This window comes from Lithobates pipiens, unplaced genomic scaffold, assembly GCF_037356315.1.
Source record: "Lithobates pipiens isolate NorthernLeopardFrog02 unplaced genomic scaffold, aLitPip1_a1.2 Scaffold_3, whole genome shotgun sequence".
Taxonomy (NCBI): domain Eukaryota; kingdom Metazoa; phylum Chordata; class Amphibia; order Anura; family Ranidae; genus Lithobates; species Lithobates pipiens.
This window is the reverse complement of record NW_027507790.1, coordinates 32,538,262-32,560,277: the sequence shown is the minus strand read 5'-3', so window position 1 is coordinate 32,560,277 and position 22,016 is coordinate 32,538,262. Positions and strand designations below refer to the sequence as shown.

Here is a 22,016-nt window from a genome sequence, read left to right as displayed (position 1 = left end):
AAGGGACAATCCCGGGCAATCCGGGACACGTGGGCACCCTAGGTGGTTGGTCCCTTAGTGGCGACAACTTTCCCTTTACCTCTGACCATGACAGGTTCTCTGACCGGCAGAATTGTCTTTTTTTGGTTGGACTGCAAGCTGCAGTCCCAACCCTGCACTGCCCTCTTACTTCTGGATAGGCCCTCACACAGCCCGGCAGCCCGAAGCCCACGGGATAGGCCCAAACTCCGGCCTAGTAGCCTGGGGCATACAACACATGTCTACCCAGACAGTGGTCTGGGTGGCACACAGCATAGATCACCTGACCTCACCTGAATATATAGGTTCTCCCAGCAGGCCAAGGCTTTCAAGAAAACCCCTGCCCATTGGCTGAGATAACCCATATACCCATAACCTGACCTTCTCATATCTAATACCCGGCCACCCGGGATTTTTTCCGACTGATGTTGGCTCAAACTTCACACAATCACACAATGTTGTTGGAAATTCCAAATGTCAAGAACACGGTGACGTACCACGAGCCGAGAAAATTTAAACGAATAGGTTACAAAGTACGAAAATTCTCATATGACAGAATAAAAATTCGCAAGTGATGCAATGTGTTTGCATTGTATTTTGGGACAAAAACTGTACTGATTAAACAAAGACAGTACAAGAAAAAAATGTCACGTTTGACCCTTTGGAAAATATCGGACAACAGCTGTGTGCTAATGATCAGATTGTCATACGATCGCTTAGAAAGTGGTACGATATTGAGATTGTGTGTACGGGGCTTAAAATTCACGTGTTTGTAAAGCCAGGTGTCCCAATACTTTTGGCAATGTAGTGTATTTACACACATAGATGCAAGAAGTGCCTTGTACCCTAGAAAGCAGAGGGTGATAGAAGTAGCTTATGTAAAGCTGATTGGAAGACACAGCACAGGCTCCTCCAATCAAAAGTGAACTCCACACTGAATTGCACGTTCTGAGAGCTGGAACGGAACACTTGAAGCCAAGCTATGTAGTTAGTGTATGTGTTATCACGTGTCCTAAGGACAATACCAGCCATTCACAGCTAACACACGCTCTAGTAGTATCGACGCATTGAATAGGCACCGACCACATGTGTAAAGCTCCTCCCAAACAAGCCCACGCCCATCCTTCCCGACTCCTCCCAGGTGTGGCGCTACGTAAAGCGTTACGTAAGTACCAAGCTCGAGCTGGCCGCACGACACGTAGTGTCATGTGACGGTGTGGGCAGGTCATGTGATCGTGTAGCAGACATGGCCGGCTACAGGGAGATGTACGGGGAGCCGAGCGATATCACGTTGCAGCAGGAGAGACATTACTATCTGCTGTCCCAGCTGCAGAACCTGGTGAAGGATCTCCCTAGGTCAGCGCTGGGAGAGCATTGTTATCATGGGGGGTGCACATATACAGGCTTGTGTGGAGGGGACAGTGGGATCATGGTGTATAGTACGTTTGGGATCAGGGCGTTCAATATAGGAAATGGGAATTTCACCTTAAAGTGGAAGTGAAAAAAAATAAACATTGCAAGCACATGCAGGCTCTTGGGGAGACGAGCAATGTCTCTTCAGCAATAAATAATAGATATCTGTCTGCAGAATGTATGTTGAGCATGTGCAGCTCACTTTACTGTCTGTGTGCTGGGATTACTGCGCTACTGCATATGGGAGTGACATCACTTGTACCAGCCAATCAAGATGGCAGAGGACTAGCATCAGGGAGAAGATGCCAGTACCTATGAGGGACCTTATGGGTATCGGACCATTGGAACAGGTAATAATGCCTTTAGTTCCACTTAAAGCAGACTTTCACCCTCTTCCGCTACTTGCTGGTCTTCATTCCACTCCTCCTTCCATCCTCTTTTGGTGGGGGGGTAGCTAAAAATGTCCGGCCCATGCACATCAGTTGGCTTAGGTGAATGATGGGTGAATGATGTGTTTCCCTGGATATGCACATCGTATATATCCCAGGAGGCATAGCCTTCTATTCAGAAAAGGAGGAGGTGGGCCTATCATCAGGAAGCCCACCCGCTGAACCAGGAAGAGCCAACGGGCCTCTCGATGACATTAGAGAGAGAACACAGCGGCATGGTACGGAGCTTTGGCCAGGCAGGAGAGCATCTGAGAGTGGCATTGCTGGATGGGTGTGTATCTGAAATGTGCAGATACCACCTTAAGGGAGGATTAAAAAAAACGGGGCTGGGCATTGTGGATAAGTATACAATTTTTATATGATTTTTTTTTTTTTATCTGCTTTTTTTTTATTTTTATCAAACTTTATTTTAATAAAATGCTTTTGGAGTAAAATCTATCTAAAGATAGTTTTCTATTTAAGATACATTAATAATTTAGTTTATTCAGCATGAAATGGAGTTTAGTTATGTAGCATTAGGCTGTATATTCTGCAATATTTAAATTTTTGGTCAACTCATTCAGTGAATCCAAGCTCTACAAGCTGAGATAACATGCACTGCATTGATGCATTCACACAATTTCACAGAAAAACATGAGATAAAACAAAGTTCAGGAATATTCCTTTATCCCATTGTTTTGCAAATCTATGTACATTGCAAACTGTATGATTGAATCAGTTCTGATATCGCTGTTTTACTAACCTGACAGCTTATTCTAAAGTGGGAACTTTCATTTTGTTTGCAAATATTAAAGATTCTAACTACCAGCAAGAAGAAGGCCTTACATTTAAAGAGCACCTGACATTTCAGATCCATCATGGCAGCGACTGTTAGCGGGCATCCACTTACCTGCTGCCGCCACGTCCCTCACCTTGTTGTGTCACTGCCACATCACCAGCCGGCCCATTAAAGTGAATGAGACTGTTGGTGAGTCAACAGAGGGTCAGAGGAGGAGCCGCTGCAGGACAGTTGACAGTTGATCTTTAAAAATTATGATTTAAATTGAGTTGATTTAAATCAGTCCTTTTTGTTAGTGAGTTTAAATCAAATCCACCCTGGGGGTGGGTATCCACTTAAAGGACCAGTGCTATTCCGACACTTTTTGTTTACAAGTAAAAATCTGTATTTTTGTGCTAGAAAATTACTTTGTACCCCAAACTTTTATATATTTATATCTCATTAATTTATTTTCCTAGCAGCGGCCCTAGAGAATTAAAAAAAAGTGGTAGTTGCAATTATATAACCCATTTTTTTGTAAAATATTTAAGATGATATGCTGCGTAAATAGATACCCAACATGTCATGCTTTAAAATTGTTCATTGGTGGAAATGCGCTAAACTGTGGTACTCAAAAAAAATCTCCATAGGTGATTCTTTAAAGTTTTTTACAGGTTACCAATTTAGCATTACAGAGGCTATCTAGTATTATAATTATTGCTCTCGCTCTGACGTTCTCTGCGATATCTCACACGTGTGGTGCCAACAACGTTTACATATGTGGGCGTGACCTATATATTCATTCACCACTGCACATTTAAAAAAATATATATATATTACATTTTTCTTCCTTTTTGTTATGCTCCTGCCGCTTCTAAAAGTGGTCCAGTGGCTAATAAGCCACTCGGATCACTTTTATCGGAAAGAGTAGAGGCTGCAGAAAACTTTAATTTTCAGGGTTATGGCATCTAGCTGCACCCATAATACCCTGGCATTAAACATCAAAGTAATTATGTATTTTCCAAGTTAGGCTGTAAGTAAGAAGGTCAGTTAAAGTTTGACACTGAAAAAGTGAAATAGCCCTCCTCGCCTGTATCTGAGCTGCAGGATTTGAGGGTGATTACTTTTTTTTTGCTACCCACTTTCTCACATAGACGAGGATAACATCGCTCATCCCACAGCATGTCTCATGAGGCTGCAGGAACAGCCTCCCTGCACCGTACAATCTCAGATACGTGCCGTCAGGTGCTAGATATGATTCATCAAGAAGTCACAGCTGACTCTCCAATCCAGCCCTTAGAAGAATCAACTGCAGGAAGACAGCGCTGGACTCCATGGACTGGTAGGTACCTGATTTTTCCAAGTCAGCAGCTACAGTATTTGTTGCTGCTGACTTATTTTTATAAAACTTAGTGACTTTCCTCTTTAAAGGTGAACTACAGATTAAGTAAAAATGCTCTCTTGCAGCAGGGCACTCGCACACGAGGGTTAAATGCTCATTTAAAGCTAGGGAACAAGAAACACAGTTTTACTTTGATTTGTAAGAGTAATCTCTGCAGACTCTTCTCCCCTGCACTCTGTATCGAGATCAGTGCAGAGCTATTTACCATGCTTTGGATGTTAGGACCCTGAGGAACAGTCCACTGCTGGAGCATAGGGGAGAAGAGGATCGGGTAATTATAACTGCTTTTCTCATCCCCTAGACCAGTGGTTCGTAACCTCAGTCCTCGAGTACCCCCAACAGGCCATGTTTTGGGAATTTCTCTTAGATAAAATAGCAGTCCAAAATACCAAGCCATTGACTCTGATATAAAGCATCTGTGCAAGATAAAGGAAAACCTGCAAACATGGCCTGTTGGCGGTACTTGAGGTCTGAGGTTGAGAACCACTGCCCTAGACTGTACAAGCATTTAAATCTTGCAGTGCAGGATGATGCAAGGGATGTTTTTTTTTTTTTTGCATTTAACTTTAAACCTTCCCTTATGTCGAGGCCATAAACAATTATTCTTTATATATTTCTAAAGGATAAATGCACTTTAATACACAGTGCCTATTATCCTCTTTGCACCCTTCCCCAGACCTAACCAAGCCCACCTTTCCCCCTCCACAGTTGCATATTTACCTTGATCAGGTGGCCAGGGCTTCTGGGGATTGTTTACACCCAGCACCACAAGTCACACTCTCTTGGCTGCATCTGTGCGTTACAGTCCCATTGACTTCTGTAGGTCTGTGTCCTATGGCCAGAGACAATGAGCGATGGCAGGAGATTGCCCTATGGGGTTGTAAACTTGCAGGTGCATCCAGGATGTAAATGAACATTGGAGGCTGCATTTGTCATATTGAGGTAAGTATGCATTGGGGGGTGGAGAGGCGGGTACAGTTAGATGAGTGAAATGGGCAAAAAGAATAACTGCACTTTGAGGTTTGAAACAAGTCTTCACTGACTGTTGTAGCTGCACACACCGTGGACCAATTCAACCTTCACAGTGCAAACACTGAAATGGTTGTCTAGTCATCTGAGCTGCTCTCCACTACCAGTAGTCACTTGGCATCATGTATGAGTGGGTAAAGCATATTGAGAAGGTGATTGTGAGGGGGGAATCAGCAGACACTGGGGTTGATTTACTAAAGGCAAATAGACTTTGCAGTTGCCCCAGAGCTTGTGGCGAGCTCTTCCTAGGATAAGAAGTGATGAGACTACACACGGGCACACATGTATACACATCAAACTGAGATTTACATTTTATTCATCGATCTGTTAAAGCAATTCTGCATTATTTATTTGTTGCCCTCTACTTCTTTTGTTATCCAGCTCCTGTCAGCAACGCCTGTCTTACACCATCCTTAGTGATTTGGCCCTGGCACTGATTGATGGCACGGTATTTGAAATTGTTCAAGGACTGTTGGAAATTCAGCACCTAACAGAAAAAAATCTCTACAACCAGCGAATAAAGCTACACGCAGAACACAGAGGTAACTATGCAAATTGCACCTTGAAAATTGCTGTTATGTCTGCACAAGAGGATTTTTTTATAGATAATTAGGGGAGTTAAAAGGAGTCTGTCGGGTTTTTTTTCATTATGTTTTTGTATGTTGATGTGCATTTAGATAAATGGAGAAATATTGCACACAAAATATGTTTACCCTTTCTTTTACTATCAAAGTTGGAAAGCCAGAGACATGCAGGAGGCTAGCAAACAATAAAGTAAATTGTATACAGGACTGTAGTGTGGCAAATTCCTGTTTTAATTTGCCGCTTTGTTAGGAAATATTAGTCATTTGATTTTGCTTCTTATGACTATAACTATCCTAAGGAAATAAAAGAGAAAATGGACAATACTTAAAGTATAACTAAAGGTAAAACTTTTTATTTTTTTATTTATTTTTTATTTTAGTTTTGAATGCAGTGCATAGGGATTAGAACACCTGTCAGTTTTTATTGCTGTATGTGCCCCCATTAGGGAGATCCACCCTCTCTATTTGTTCTGTTTACCATTTAATAAAATAATACAGTGAAGCACAATAAGATTAAGCAAAACTGTCCATATCTTCATCTAATTGATGGTATAACAGTTCTGTCAGTAAATGAATATGAAGAGCTTCCTAAGGTGCAATGATGAACAAAGACAGTAAAGCAGTGATTGTAGCCCCTCCACCACAGATACTCCCGCCTCTCACCTCATAGACTTGACCTGTAAAAGGTCATACAGCATTTGACCCACACCTGGGGTACCGATCGCTTAAGGATCCAGCCAGTGGTCACATCACACATAAGAGCGAAAAAGAAGGGAACAATCTAGTGCTCTCTGTTTTAAAAGTTCAATTGTAAAGTAAAAAGGAAATCCACTTACAAATACAGCACTCCGACCGAGTGATGGCAAACGAGCATGTACTGAATGCAATCTCAAACCAGGAAGATGGCCGCGGGTGACTCCAGACGTCAGCGTGGACCCCACGCCAGAGTGGTGTATTTGTAAGTGGATTTCCTTTTTACTTTACAATTAAACTTTTAAAACGGAGAGCACTAGGTTGTCCCCTTCTTTTTCATTCTTATGTGTGATGTGACCACCGGCTGGATCCTTAACGATTGGTACCCCAGATGTGGGTCAAATGCTGTATTGCAGAGAAGACAGTGCTGGAAAAATCTTCAGGATCAGACCCTTTCAGGATTGCTGGACTCTTTCTTCAAAGACGTGCGCTGTTCACAGCAGTGACAGTGGTAAGTAGGAGAAACCACAGTGCTCGCCGGGGAACCAGGAATCCCGCACACCAAAAAATGTTTTATCCAGAACATTTTTCCAGCAGTGGCCTCACTGCAATAAGGCAGAAGTCAGCAGTGTTGGCAACAAGAGAGGAAAATAATATCTTATTTGCGTAGTGCACAGCTTTATTCATATTTTGGTGACCGTGTCAATTAAAAAGAGAAATATGTACTTTATTTTGTTTGGTGTAGTATATACTTCCTCAATGTTGATAAAATTCAGTTTTTTGTTTTAAAAGCTTTAAAGCAAGATCTCCTCAAGAAGCATAAAGAAGCTCAACAGTCATGTAAAGCACACAATTTACCAATTCTTAGAAATACGCAGCAGAAGGAGCTAGAGGTAAGACAGTTCATATATTAGTTGCTGTATCCACGCTGCAAGGTTGTGTGCATATATACTTTGTGTGTGTGTGCGTGCACGCGTATATATATATATATATATATATATATATATATATATATATATATATATATATATATATATATATATATGTATATGTGTGTGTGTGTGCGCGTGTGCTCTAAAGTTTGCATACTCTGGTGGAAATTGAGAAATTTTGGCATTAATATGGAAAATATGACTGATCATGCCAAAAAACTGTATTTTATTTAAGGTTAGCAATCGCATGAAGGCATGTATTATCACATTGTTTTTGTATTCTTTTTAAATCAAAATGATAATAGATATCATCCAAATGGCCCTGATAACGTTTACATACCTTGGAATGTTTGGCCTTGGTACAGACACAGAAGGTGGCAATTAAAGGTTAATTTCCCACATTTGTGGCTATTTACATCACAATTAGTGTCTGTGTATAAATAGTCAATGAGCTTGTTAGCTCTCACATGGATGCATTAAGCAGGCTAGACACTGAGCCATGAGGAGTTTGAAAAGAACTGTCAAAAGACCTACATAACAAGGTAATGAAACTTTACAAAGATGATGGAAAAGGATATAAAAAGATATCCAAAGTCTTAAATATACCAGTCAGCACAGAAACACTTACCCCCCTCTAAAATAATCACATCTTGTTGCTTTGCATCCTGAAATGAAGACAGTTTTATCCAGCTGTATTTATTCCGTGCAACTTATAAGTGAAAGATAGATATAACACCAACATGTCCAGGAAAAATCAAAAATGGAATCACCGAGTTGGAAAAAGGGTCCCCCCCCCCTTTGTGTCAGTATTTTGTTGAACCACCTTTTAATAAAGGTGTTTGTTTTTTTTTTTCTCCAAAAATAACAAAAAACGTACCTGCCCTGTGTAGTGGATTTGCACAGGGCAGCCCAGATCCTCCTGTTATCGGGTCCCTCTTTGGCTCTCCTGGCCTCTCCCTCTTGTTGAGTGACTTGCTATGGGGGCACCCGAGCCGAGCCACAGCTTCCTGTGTTCCTTCAGACACCAGTGGCGGTGGGCGCAAACAAACTGAAAAATTAAACTGTTAGTAATGCATGGCTGTAAATAGCCATTTATCAGGTGATTATATAGCATTACTGCTAGATAAAACTGTGCCCATCAAATTTAGCCTCCCTGTGCCCGTCAAATGCAGACCCACAATGCCCTAGCCATGTTCATTGCATGCACTTGCAGGGTAGTTGTGGTGTACCCTATTCATGGTGACATGCCATTTTTTATCTTTGCCATTGACAAGCACTGAGTGGCTGCATCTCCTTTTTCAGGTGGGGTGGTAAAACTTCAGCTTGACTGCCTGCTTGTACTGCCCCCCAGTTATAAAGAAGACCTTAGGGGCTCATTCACATAAGTGTGGTCTCGGATCTGGCGCAATGCTCGTTAGGCGTCCACACACGGACTGTCTGCCTGACACCCTTTCCATCCCAGATTACTTTTTATCTTTTTTTAACTGTTCAGCAGCTCAGTACACATCTCTGCAGTCATTTAAAGTGGGCGTAGAATAGATGATTCCTTTTATTATTTCATTCCTACTATGGCCACCTTAAATGACTGTAGAGAATGTACTGAGCTGCTGAACAGAAAGGGTATTTGAGTCCGGGGACAAGAATGGGAAAATGTTAGCCAACTTGGTTGCACAATCGAAAACTCAAACTGTGATTTTGGCCATTTAAAGCGGAAGTAAACCCATCCATAAAACAGTTTCATTTCCGGCACGGCGGAAATGTAACACTTCTGTTGGTTCTCTCAACCAAGCTGTTAAGCCATCCAATGGCTGGTGTCTAAACTGATCACATGTGCAGCAGCATCATGGCAGTTGTAGATTAAACAGAGGCAAAGATGGCAGCTTCCTTGGCTGAAAATGATAGGAGGATTTACTTACACTTTAACTATGCAGATGGTACCCTAACCTCTGAACTCACTAGTATTCTACTAGAATTTACTTTGGTAAATTGTATGAAGACACTCGGTGCTTGTCAGACGATGAGCTTCGGGAGTTTCTGAGGGCCATATCTTTGCCCAGACTTGATGAGGAAGTAAAATTTTTAGACAAAGCCATTACGATTGAGGAAATCGAGGCAGCAATCCATTCAATCTTGGCGTGGAAAACACCAGGACCAGGTGGTATTTAGAGGTCGACCGATATGGGTTTTTCTCTGGCCGATGCCGATATTTAGAAATCATGGCGGCCGATAGCCGATATATGATGCAGATTTTTTTTTTTTTTTTTTTTTTTTTTTAATTTAATCCCCCTTGATCTCCTAAAATCTAACACACCTTTCCCACTGGGACATTTTTCAGGCGCTTTTGGGCTAAAAATAGCGCCTGTAAAGTGCCTGCAAAACGGCTCCCCTGCAGTCTGTGTGAAAGACAGAGTGCTTTCACACTGAGTGCCCGTTTACACAGGGGCAACACGACTTGCAGCGCGACTCACAGACGCGACCTGCACACGACTTCAGCAGCGACTTGCAAAACGACGACTGTATAGAAGTCAATGCAAGTCGTCTGAAGTCGCCCCAAAAATAGTACAGGAACCTTTTTCTTGAGTCGCTCCTATTAGAACGGTTCCATAGTACAGAACGGAGCGCGACTTGTCAGGCGACTAAGTCGCCTGACAAGTCGCAGTAGTGTGAATGGGCACTAAGGCGATGCGCTGGCAGGATCTTAAAAAAAAAAAGTCCTGCAAGCAGCACGTTTGGAGTGGTGTATACCGCTCCTCCACCACTCCTGCCCATTGATATGAATGGGCACCACTGCCGAAGCGCATGCAATGCGATTTGGCAGCGGTGCTTCACGGGCGCATTTAACCTCTTCCTCGGCCGCTAGCTGGTTTTTGTGCGCCCCACTAGCAGCCAAATAGCGCCGCTAAAATGATGGTAAAGAGCCGCTAAAACTTGCAGCGTTTTACCATCAACGCCTGCCCGCTCCAGTGTGAAAGCGGCCTTCATAAGTGATACAGAAAATTTCTTACATTTAAACATTTATTAAACAAAACAAACCTCCAATCAGTTTACTTGTATGTATGATTTAGATTAAAAAAAAAAAACGGTAGTCAAAACTTTTGGATGAAAAAAAAATGGGCTAACTTTACTGTTTTTACATTTTTTTTTTTTTTTAAATAGTATATTTTTTTCCCAAAAAATGCATTTGAAAGACCTCTGTGCAAATGCCGTGTGACATAAAATATTGAAACAACCGCTATTTTATTCCCTGGGATCTCTGCTAAAAAATATATATATATAATTTTTGGGGGGTCTAAGTGATTTTCTGGCAGAAAATACAGGATTTTTACTTGTAAGCAACAAGTGTCAGAAAAGATTGTCTTTAAATGGTTAAACTGAGAACTTCTACACACTGAGATGATTTCATTCATTCAAGTGTAAACATTGTATCTTTTTGTTCTTTTCTTGGCAGGCTGCCCAGAGAGGAGGAAAGTCGTTTCTATGACGACTCAGGCAACTTACACTGACTTCTATTACAGAAGTCGGCGCTGTTCTAAATTGGTGTTTTTATCAGCACAATCGGCCGATGCCGATTAATTAAAAAACGGCAAATGCCGGCCGATATATCGGTCGACCTCTAGTGGTATTCCAGGGGAATGATACAGGTTGTTTGCTGCTACCCTAGCACCCAGGCTCCATAGGCTGTTAACTAACTGTATAGAAAATATGACATTACCCCCCCCCCCTCCCTATGTTCCAGGCTCATGTCTTAATTACTAAGCCAGGTAACGACAGATCCCACTGCGCCTCATATAGGTCCATTTCTCTATTAAACTATGATCTCAAAATTCTAACAACAATTCTGGTCACTAGACTAATGCAAATTCTCCCTAACCTGTTGAGCATTGACCAAACCGGCTTTATGCCTGGGAAATCTACTGATATTAATATACGCAAGGTATTTACCCATCTGCAATTGCCATCCGCTGACTCCAACTCCAGAATCATGGCTGCACTTGACATTGAGAAGGCCTTTGATTCTGTAGCATTGTCATACAGGCATAATGTACTAGAGCTTATGGCCTTTGAACCAGAGTTTCAGAAATGGGTCTAACTACTATACTTGTCCCCTACTGCCCAGATTAAGTTGGGAGGAGAGCTCTCAGCGCCTTTCCGGGTTGGGAGGGCCACACGCTAGGGATGCCCTCTCTCTCCCACATTATTTGCTACATGATGGAGCCAGTGGCAATAGCTCTAAAGAAGGCCCCTGCAGTGGTTGGAATCCAGATAGGAACGTTGGTGGAAAAAATAGCCATGTATACAGACGATCTCATATTTCTTAACGATCCTGGATCGTCCCTGAAGGAGGCCTTGCATATCCTCTCAAATTTTTCTAGTTGTTCCGGCGTAAAGATTAACTGGGACAAATTGCAAATTCTACCTATTGACCCCACTGTGCAGCTTATGGCTGATCTCGCTCTTTTACTTTGGACTGACCAGATTAGGCATTGACATTTCCCCGGACTCTTTGGATTATTGTGCATTGAACTTGCTACCACTAATGCAAAACGTGCAGTCCAGATTGAAAGCATGGGCTAACCTCCCCCTGTCTCTGGTAGGACGTATCGACCTATTCAAGATGATATTGCTTCCGGGTTTTCTCTTTGTGCTACGCCACTCACCGGTCTGGATCCCTAAAAAATATTTTAAGATGATCCACTCAAGTCTTGTCTCCTTTTTGTGGGGTTCACGATAGCCAAGATTCAAATTTGGCGGTCTTCAGAGGCCGTGGCTGCAAGGGGAACTGGCATGTCCTGAACTCTATAGATATTTTTTTGGCTGCCATACTAACACACATGCATAACTGGCTAATAGAGGACAACTCTGCTGCTGTGGCCCTAGAGGCTGCATGTGTGGGCTCTTATGAGTCATTACAAAATCTGGTTTATAGAGGTACAGCCGCATCACTTCCTCTAACACCTCAGATAAAAAGCCTGGTCGATGGCTTGAGCAAAAAGACCCACTCTTTCTGGCACTTATCACAATACACTTCACTATGGTGTAATTCGCTGCTCCTTGAATTCGCCTCCATACCTGATCCACGGGCCTGAATGGTGAAGGGCATTAAATATCAAATTTGCTCGGGGGACTTGAAGACATTTTATGTTCTGAAAGCACAGTTTGACCTCCCTAATTTAGGTTCAGCTCAGGCATGCATTCCATACTCAATTTGTCACTGACTCAGTTGCCTTCTTCTCTTCCACCCTTGAAACGATACATAGAGATGATACACTGACTAATCCTCTATCTAATTTGTCTATGCTTGCCTTGGTTCATACAGGTCTTGAGTTGATTAGATCAAAGTGGACATCAGACTTCCCTAGATGATGACTGGAAGGAGATGTGGGAATTCAAAATATTACATATGTAGCGCTGGCTCCTGGCGATGGTTTTTGAAAAGTTAATTTGCCTGAAGCCACAGTTGGGTTTCGGGACTATTTCTCTAAATTTCTGGTCTCCGTACCAGTCCAGCTGGGTTGCACTGGGTTCTCCTTGACCGCAGGTGTCGCTGTAACTGCCGGCAAGAGTAGAAACGTAGTCTAGCTGGGTGCATTGAATGCCACTATTCTCTCGGAACCAGCCCAGTGTGAGTGTTTTCCTGCTGTGCATTCGTGGGGGGTGGTATTTAAGGTACTGACTCCGCATTGGTGGGGGTTTTTTTTTGTTTTTTTTTTTATTCTCTGTCTGTTCGGTTCTGGTGGTCCTCCTGGTCTGGGGTGTGGAACCATGCATCCTGAGTCTCTGGGCCGGCTGGCCTGAGGCGGCACAACTGCAGAGACAGGCCAGAGTGAATTTCAGGGCCTACTAATCCAAGGATGGTCCGGTACCATCTCATCTGAAGGGAGAGACCCAGCAACTGAAGAGCCCCAGGGGAGGACTCTTTAAGGAGAAGACCGTGCACAAGGCTGGTTTCTCTAAAGGAGCCTGGAGGAGGCTTAGTTGAAGGATGCTGAAAGAAACTGGGTACCGTATGTCAGTTCTTTAAATGTATCTACATCCCTCAGTAACGCTCAAGTGTATCTCACAAGTCTGTGGCAGAGAGTTTGTCGAGCATTCCGCCGGTGCTAGGCCTAGTGAGAGAGGTCTATCCGGGGGTTGTTAAATCCAGTTGTGAAACGGTTTCTATTCTCTGGATTTTCTCTAAAGACTTCCATTTTTGCAATCTAAGTGCCTGAACTCACTCCAAACCCTCTACCCTTTATTAAGAGACTTTGTTTTGTTCTAAATAAATAACCCAAAAAGAGGATTCAGTGTCAGTTTCCACTTTCTTTGGGCCATCTACCACGGGAACCCCAAGACGGAGATGCAAACAAGTGAGGTAACGGTAAGCCCAAATAAAACCAGCAGCTCCTTCGGGGGTCAGTGCTACACATAGAATTTATTTCACCCCTGCACGCTTACCTAAAATGTATCCCTCTATGCCTGCTGTGTGTTGGCGCTGCACAGTAGATCAACCGGATTTCATACATATCTTCTGGCAATGCCCTCGCATCTGCAATTTATCGCCTCGTCTTTCAGGACAGCACTTGGTGAGAATGCAGCTCCAGCCAATTTCCCAGGAAACACTGCAGTCAGTTACTTTAAATACCAGTCACCTCCATCATGGCCTCATTGTAGTTTTTCCTCCACCATGGAAGCACTGCAGGGAACCAAGGGTGTGCCATGCTCCCTCCAGGTGGGGATAGTAAGGGGCATACCTGTGTGTAGTCTGATGTGTTTTGCAGGCCAGCCTAGCATCCCCCTGATGGGAGGGGGGTGCTCTGGTGTCTCGTCTTCATGCCCAGCGAAGATTCAAGCTGTCCATGCTATCTTTAGACCAGCAGCTGCAGGCTGGAAAAGGGACAGCGAGCTACACAAGGATGTGAGCAGCCTCTCTGCTTTTCCTGGCCTCCATGGTTTCTGTGTCCCGGGTGGTGAACTCGTCCTTTCCGGTCGGGGCGGGACTTCCAGCGGTGCATGCAGCTTCCGGTCTCTGGAACGCAGGGGGATGTCACTGGAGACTCTGCAATATGGATCCAGAGGAGCAGGAGCCACTAACACTGGCCAGACCCAGGTAAGAATCGGCAGAGGTCCCTGTATCTAAAGCCCCATACACACAATCAGATTTTCTGCTGATTTTATTTTTTATTTTTTTCCTTCAGATTTACCAAAACCATATAATGAGGTCAAACCTTAGGACTTTCAATTTGTATGCAATCAGGCAGGCCCTTACACTACATGGTTTTGGTAAATCTGAAGGAAAAAATCAGCAGAAAATCTGATTGTGTGTATGGGGCTTTATCCTCTATGGGTCTTGAGTTTTATCTCACACCCCTGGGGGGTGGGAGGGAGCCTGCATCACTCTCCTTGGATCATAGCACTAGGGGGAGCGTGTTTTTGTTTTCTTTAGCATGGCGACTCAGTGGGGGAGTCACTAGTTAGGTAAAGCTGCAGTAACAGCAAAGGGACTAAAGGGTTTGTTCTGCTTGGCAGCTTGGGTATTCCCTTGAAGTACAAGGGCTTTCTGTCCCCCCCAAGAGATAATGCCCATCTTGCAAAAACACACTTGGGGAGTCTTGGACCAAAGTGTTATGCAAGACCTGTATAGCGGATTTAGTTAAAGAGGAGATGTCCTCGGCTACATCTGCTACCCAGCCTGCAGTACTACTCGGCTCCTTCTGGAAAGAACTTTCGGACACGTTTGAAACGTTCCCTTCTTATCTGGACAAACGCCCGGTTGCACAGCCTAACAAAGACCCAGAGGGGTCAGTGATTCCGAGGACGAAGGGGGGAAAAAGAAGCTTCTTTATGCTACAGATTATCTCCAGAAGAGGTGGATGATCTATTAAAGACCATCCATACGACTTTGAACATCAGAGGACAAATCCCAGTTATCTTTACATCATGTTTCAGGGCTTTGGAGAAGTTAAACATCACGTATTCCCAGTTCATAAAATCCTGTCGGAAACAGTAAAAAGAGTGGAAAGACCTGGAAAGGGCCCATTTTTTCCTCCAAATCACTCAAACGGAGATTCCCTTTCGAAGAGGATGGCACTCAAGTATGGAATAAAAAAAAAGAAAAAGTTTTCACAAGTGTCACGGAATACAGATCTGGCATTTTGAGGATATATGGGCATCCTAAAAGATGCCATCGATAAATGGGCAGATTTCCCTATTAAAAAAAAAGCCTGGGACTTGACCTAAGCCAATTTTTAAAACCGGCTATGGCTTCAACTGTGGTGGCCAGGAACCTAGGCACTGGCTTGAATAGTTGAAAAGGCATATTGAAGCAGGAACCTCCCGTAAAGATCTATTGGACACTTTTACCGGTATTACAGAAAGCAGTAGGGTACATGGCAGAAGATTCTGCAGAATCTATAAAGATGTCTGCAAGATCCTCGGCCATGGTAAACTCTGTGCGTAGAGCACTATGTGTTAAAACATGGTCAGGAGATGCTACTTCACAGGCGAAGTTATGTGGTCTTCCATTCGAGGGGGATTTAGTGTTTGGTCTGGATCTTGAAGCCATGTTGGATAGGACAGCAGGTAAAAAAGAAGGCCTTCCCAGTAAAAAAAAAAAGGTAACCCCCTCAAGTTCAGAAAAAATGTTGTACTTTTTGCCAAACCCAGGACACGAAAGAGACGAGATAAGAGACCCTGGAGATCCCAGAGGAGGCGGGGCAAGTGGGGGGTGCTATTCCAACCTAACCAAACCACTAAAAATCTGTGACAGTCCTCTGACTGTGGGAGGAAGACTGCAGTCCCTTTTCCCCACAGTGGAAGACGGCAACAACCAATCCGTTCATCCTCATGAGAGTCGTCACAGTCCCCACCAAGTCGTTTTTACATAACTCTGACTCCCCAATACCAAGAAATGTCCCTAGCAATGTCCTCTCTCCTGCAAGAACTTATTCAGCAGAGTGATCTGTTTTCCCCGGGAAGAGGAAGGATGAGGGTGCTATTCGCATGTGTTCCTACTCAAGAAGCCATCAGGGAAATTAAGATGAACTGATGCCACCAGGTGGTGAGCTATACTGGATTTCCGACAGACATATTGTTTGGTGTTGAGACCTAATTCTATTTTAGGCTGGGTTCACACTGCAGTACACTCTGGCTCACAGTAGGGGGTCCAGCCATCTCCATTCTCAGTTTCAGGTCCATTTCTGCACACATTTTTGGCTGTAATGGACCAAAAGATGCACAGCATTTTCTCTGTAAAACGCACCGGACCTGCTGTGGAGATATGTGAATCGGCTCCAAATCCGAATTCGCAATGGTGTGACCCCCAGCCCCAGAGTTTCTGTAGGCCTCTTGATAGCCTCTGACCAGTTTCCTCCTGACTTTCATACAGTTTGGAGGGATGTCCTGATTCAGGAATGGTTTGTGTTGTGTGCAATACCTTCCACTTCTTAATTAAGATATTTGCTGTGCTTCAAGGCGTTGAATAAAGCCTTATGTTTTTTTTATATCCATCTCCTGACTTGGGCCCATCAACAACTTGATCCCGGAGATCTTTTGACAGCGCCTTGCCTCCCATAATTGATTTTCAGTTGCACTTCCAGGGACTGAAATGAACCAATAAAGCTCTTTTCATGCTGAGATAATCAAAATAAAACTGGCTGATCAGTTGAAAGTCAAATGGCTTTGTGTGCCATTGAGAAGGTGATTACTTACACCTGATGGAGTTTACAAGTACTTTTTAGGAGGGGGGTGATCCTTTTTCCAACTTTTTGATTTAGTTTTTTCTAACATGTTGCTGTTTATCTTTCACTTGGATGTTCTAAGTTTGCACTGAGTAAACACCGCTGGAGAAAAAAAAAACAATGTGTCTTAAAGCGGAGGTACGCCAATTTTTTTTTTTTTTCCCCCATTTCAGCCCCAGACCATTTGGCTGGCCAAAGATCAGAGCACTTTTTGCGATTCGGCACTGCGCCGCTTTAACTGACAATTGTACGGTCGTGCGACGTGGCTCCCGAACAAAATTGACATCCTTTTTTCCCCATAAATAGAGCTTTCTTTTGGTGGTATTTGATCACCCCTGCGGTTTTTATTTTTTTGCGCTATAAACAAAAAAAAAGTGACAATTTTGAATGCAATATTTTTTACTTTTTGCTATAATATCCCCAAAAAATATATAAAAAAAACATTTTTCTTCCTCAGTTTAGGCCGATGCATATTCTTCTACATATTTTTGTTTAAAAAAAAAACGCAATTAAGCGTGTTTTGATTAGCACAAAAGTTATAGCATCTACAAAATAGGGGATAGTTTTATGGCATTTTTTTATTTTTACTAGTAATGGTAGCGATCAATGATTTTTTTATTTATTTTTATCGTGACTGTAACATTATGGCGGACAGATCGGACACTTTTGGCGCTATTTTGGGACCATTCACATTTATTCAGCAATCGGTCCGATTAAAAATGCATTGATTACTGTGTAAATGTGCCTGGCAGTGAAGGGGTTAACCACTAGGGGGCGCTGAAGGGGTTAAGTGTGTCCTAGGGAGTGATTCTAACTGTAGGGGGGATGGGCTACGTGAGTCACGACACTGATCACCGCTCCCGATCACAGGGAGCTGTGATCAGTTTCCTGTCACTAGGAAGAATGGGGAAATGCTTGTTTACATCAGCATTTCCCTGTTCGTTCTTCTCCGTGAGACGATCGCGGGATCCGCAATCATACTCGCGGAGCCCGCGACGCCACATCTTAAAAGACAAGGTACGTTAATATGCCTGTACATGCCATTCTGCCGACGTATATCGGCGTGAGCCGGTCGGCAAGGGGTTAAAGTCAGCAACTACAAATACTGCAGCTGTCCAGGGTGCCTGCGATGTCTGCACCTGAAGCTGAGCTATCCCTTGGCTGTCGGGTGCTGTCGCCGCCATCTTCGGTAAGGGAATCAGGAAGTGGGGCGGAGAAGATGCCAGAAGTGGCGTGGATGCTCCTCCCTCCCCCCCTGAAAGGGGCCAAATTTTGACACTGGAGTGGGGGGAGGAACTGAAAAAGCGGAAGTTCCATTTTCTGGTGGAACTCTGCTTTAATTTCAGGCTGCAAAGTAACAAAATGTGATTATTTTAGGGGGGGGGGATTCTTTTCTATACACACTGTGTGTGATATATATTTATGATCTCTATCATTACTCTTTCAGTCAACCATATCTTTTTACCATGGCCATGTAAATTCATGTGATTTAGTGTTCCATTAGTCTGAATTTAGTAAAGTCTGCTGCAAATGCTTTTAACTGCTTAAAACCTGGAATGGTTTGCTTTGATGAACAAAACAACTTATTCTGAAGGTGCAAACTTTTACATTTCAGCCAAAGATGTGCATTTTTGTAACTGACTTGGAGACTTTGTACAAATGTATTTATTGTACTAATATTGTAAAAGGGATAAATAAGAAACAAAGCGCAGTATTATGTCAGTCTACCCAGTGATATTTTAGGTGCATATTCCAATATGATAACATGGTTTTAGATATGCCAACCATCTCTTAGTTTGTGGGGTCTTGGTAAGAGATAAGCATCTTAATTCTAAGGGTTTATTTATTCTCCTTTTGGGGTTAGTGTTTTAATGTTTGTATTACACATAAAAGAAAAGTATTGTCACATTTAGTACTTCTGTGAAAGACTTCAGTTTTGGTGTTTTGAAGACAAGACCTAGTCAAAGTATTTGAGTCTGTGCTTAAGGGCTGAAATAAAATGTTACCAGATTGGATAAATGTGAACAGTTTAACTGTAGCCCTCCTTTTTGGAGGGGTTATGACAAATGCTCCTCCCCAAACATGAGACTGTGCTAAACCTCTAGGTAATTAAGAGAACCAGGACTATCGCTAAGTGGAAGAGTGGGTTTGAAAAAAAGGTTGGTAGTGCCTCCACCCAGGGCCTGTGAACAGAGAGGATTCCCTTCCTGGGAAATGAACTAGTAATATAATGAACATAATTGGGAGCAGGGGAACTACTGCAACAAGCACATACCATTAAGTATATACAGTGCCTTGCGAAAGTATTCGGCCCCCTTGAACTTTTCAACCTTTTGCCACATTTCAGGCTTCAAACATAAAGATATAAAAAAAAATTATTTTTTTGTGAAGAATCACCAACAAGTGGGACACAATTGTGAAGTGGAACGAAATCTATTGGATATTTGAAACTTTTTTAACTAATAAAATGAAAAGTGGGGCGTGCAAAATTATTCGGCCCCCTTGCGTTAATACTTTGTAGAGCCACCTTTTGCTGCGATTACAGCTGCAAGTCGCTTGGGGTATGTCTCTATCAGTTTTGCACATCGAGAGACTGAAATTCTCGTCCATTCTTCCTTGCAAAACAGCTCGAGCCCAGTGAGGTTGGATGGAGAGCGTTTGTGAACAGCAGTTTTCAGCTCTTTCCACAGATTCTCGATTGGATTCAGGTCTGGACTTTGACTTGGCCATTCTAACACCTGGATACATTTATTTGTGAACCATTCCTTTGTAGATTTTGCTGTATGTTTTGGGATAATTGTCTTGTTGAAAGATAAATCTCCATCCCAGTTTCAGGTCTTTTGCAGACTCCAACAGGTTTTCATCCAGAATGGTCCTGTATTTGGCTGCATCCATCTTCCCCTCAATTTTAACCATCTTCCCTGTCCCTGCTGAAGAAAAGCAGGCCCAAACCATGATGCTGCCACCACCATGTTTGACAGTGGGGATGGTGTGTTGAGGGTGATGAGCTGTGTTGCTTTTACGCCAAACATATCCTTTTGCATTGTGGGCAAAAAGTTCGATTTTGGTTTCATCTGACCAGAGCACCTTCTTCCACATGTTTGGTGTGTCTCCCAGGTGGCTTGTGGTAAACTTTAGACTTTTTATGGATATATTTGAGAAATGGCTTTCTTCTTGCCACTCTTCCATAAAGGCCAGATTTGTGCAGTGTACGACTGATTGTTGTCCTATGGACAGACTCTCCCACCTCAGCTGTAGTTCTCTGCAGTTCATCCAGAGTGATCATGGGCCTCTTGGCTGCATCTCTGATCAGTCTTCTCCTTGTCTGAGCTGAAAGTTTAGAGGGACGGCCGGGTCTTGGTAGATTTGCAGTGGTCTGATACTCCTTCCATTTCAAAATGATTGCTTGCACAGTGCTCCTTGGGAGGTTTAAAGCTTGGGAAATATTTTTGTATCCAAATCCAGCTTTAAACTTCTCCACAACAGTATTACGGACCTGCCTGGTGTGTTCCTTGGTCTTCATGATGCTCTCTGCACTTTCAACAGAACCCTGAGACTATCACAGAGCAGGTGCATTTATACAGAGACTTGATTACACACAGGTGGATTCTATTTATCACCATCAGTCATTTAGGACAACATTGGATCATTCAGAGATCCTCGCTGAACTTCTGGAGTGAGTTTGCTGCACTGAAAGTAAAGGGGCCGAATAATTTTGCACGCACCACTTTTCAGTTTTTTATTTGCTAAAAAAGTTTAAAATATCCAATAGATTTCGTTCCACTTCACAATTGTGTCCCACTTGTTGGTGATTCTTCACAAAAAATTTAAATTGTATATCTTTGTTTGAAGCCTGAAATGTGGCAAAAGGTTGAAAAGTTCAAGGGGGCCGAATACTTTCGCAAGGCACTGTAGATGCACACCAGTATGGAAGTAATATAAGATTAGATAAATAATAGTATATACATCCAATGTACAAATGGGTGTTATCAGCAAAGGGCCCAATAAAAGCCCAGATTGAATTGTGCACATATACCCAGGTGTATATATAGTTCTTAACCTCTTCCCATCCACACTATAGCCGAATGACGGCTACAGCATGGACCTACATTGCCGAAAGGCCATCATTGTAGCGTGAGAACAAAAAGCTGATCTCTGGCTTCTGTGTAAGGGACATCGGTCTGGAAGAAGCACAGCTACCTCATCTGTGCCCACAGTGTATAACAGTGCCACCTATCAGTGGTGCCAATCAATGCCTCATCAGTGCTACCTAGCAGTGCTTCCCACCAGTGCCCCCAATTGGTGTAGCCTCATCAGCGTACATCAATGAAGGAGAAAAATGACCTGTTTGCAACATTTTCTAACAAAATATAAAACTGTTTTGTATTTTTTATTTTTTAACAAAAAAGAAAAAACCCAGAGGTGATCAAATACTACCAAAAGAAAGCTATTTATGGAGGGGGGGGGGGTTATAATTTCATTTAGGTACAGTGTTGTATGACTGTGCAATTGTCGTTCAGAGTGACATCGCTGAAGGCTGAAAATTGGTCTGGGCAGGAGGGGGTTTAAGGTGCCCAGTAAGCAAGTGGTTAACGGAGATGCCTCCAGATAAATGTTGAAGCAAAGACCTGTTGCAGGGGCCTCTGAAGACGATTGATGCAGCATTTGTCTTTGTGTTGGAGACCTGAAGACAAAATCAGTGCTGATGGAGAGATCCTCCAACTTTGGTCCCGACAGCCTGGAATGCAGTGTGGTGGTGTGGCACTAAAACTCAGTTGCCTATCTACTCTGCCTCTTGGTCCCTTGTAGTTTTGTATTCTGTCATGCAGATGGACCTCTAACTACCAGATGTGGCTGTCAGATGCCTAACCTGGCTCTAGCCTATGCTGGTTATTGAGCCCTGACCTAAAACTAGATATAGAATTCCAGACCAGAAGGGACAGGGATTACTAAAATAACAGAAGCTGCATATAAATGCTATTGCAATAGAAACCACTACATACATACGTTAGCACAGACC

General features: G+C 43.0%; 1 protein-coding gene across 2 annotated transcripts in view; it reads left to right on the top strand.

The window, feature by feature from the left end:
* The first annotated feature begins 1,215 nt into the window (after positions 1-1,215).
* The window catches only part of DGCR6 (DiGeorge syndrome critical region gene 6), a 25,104-nt gene continuing 4,303 nt past the window's right edge, over positions 1,216-22,016 (top strand). Inside the window, exons 1-3 of one of the 2 annotated variants that reach the window (XM_077461424.1) lie at positions 1,216-1,374; positions 5,450-5,610; positions 7,138-7,238. In XM_077461424.1, coding sequence (XP_077317550.1) covers positions 1,265-1,374; positions 5,450-5,610; positions 7,138-7,238 — 372 coding nt within the window. In that variant the 5' untranslated portion in view covers positions 1,216-1,264. Of the gene's footprint in view, positions 1,375-3,823; positions 3,980-5,449; positions 5,611-7,137; positions 7,239-22,016 lie in introns of those variants that run through there. The other variant, XM_077461425.1, reaches the window with a different exon arrangement.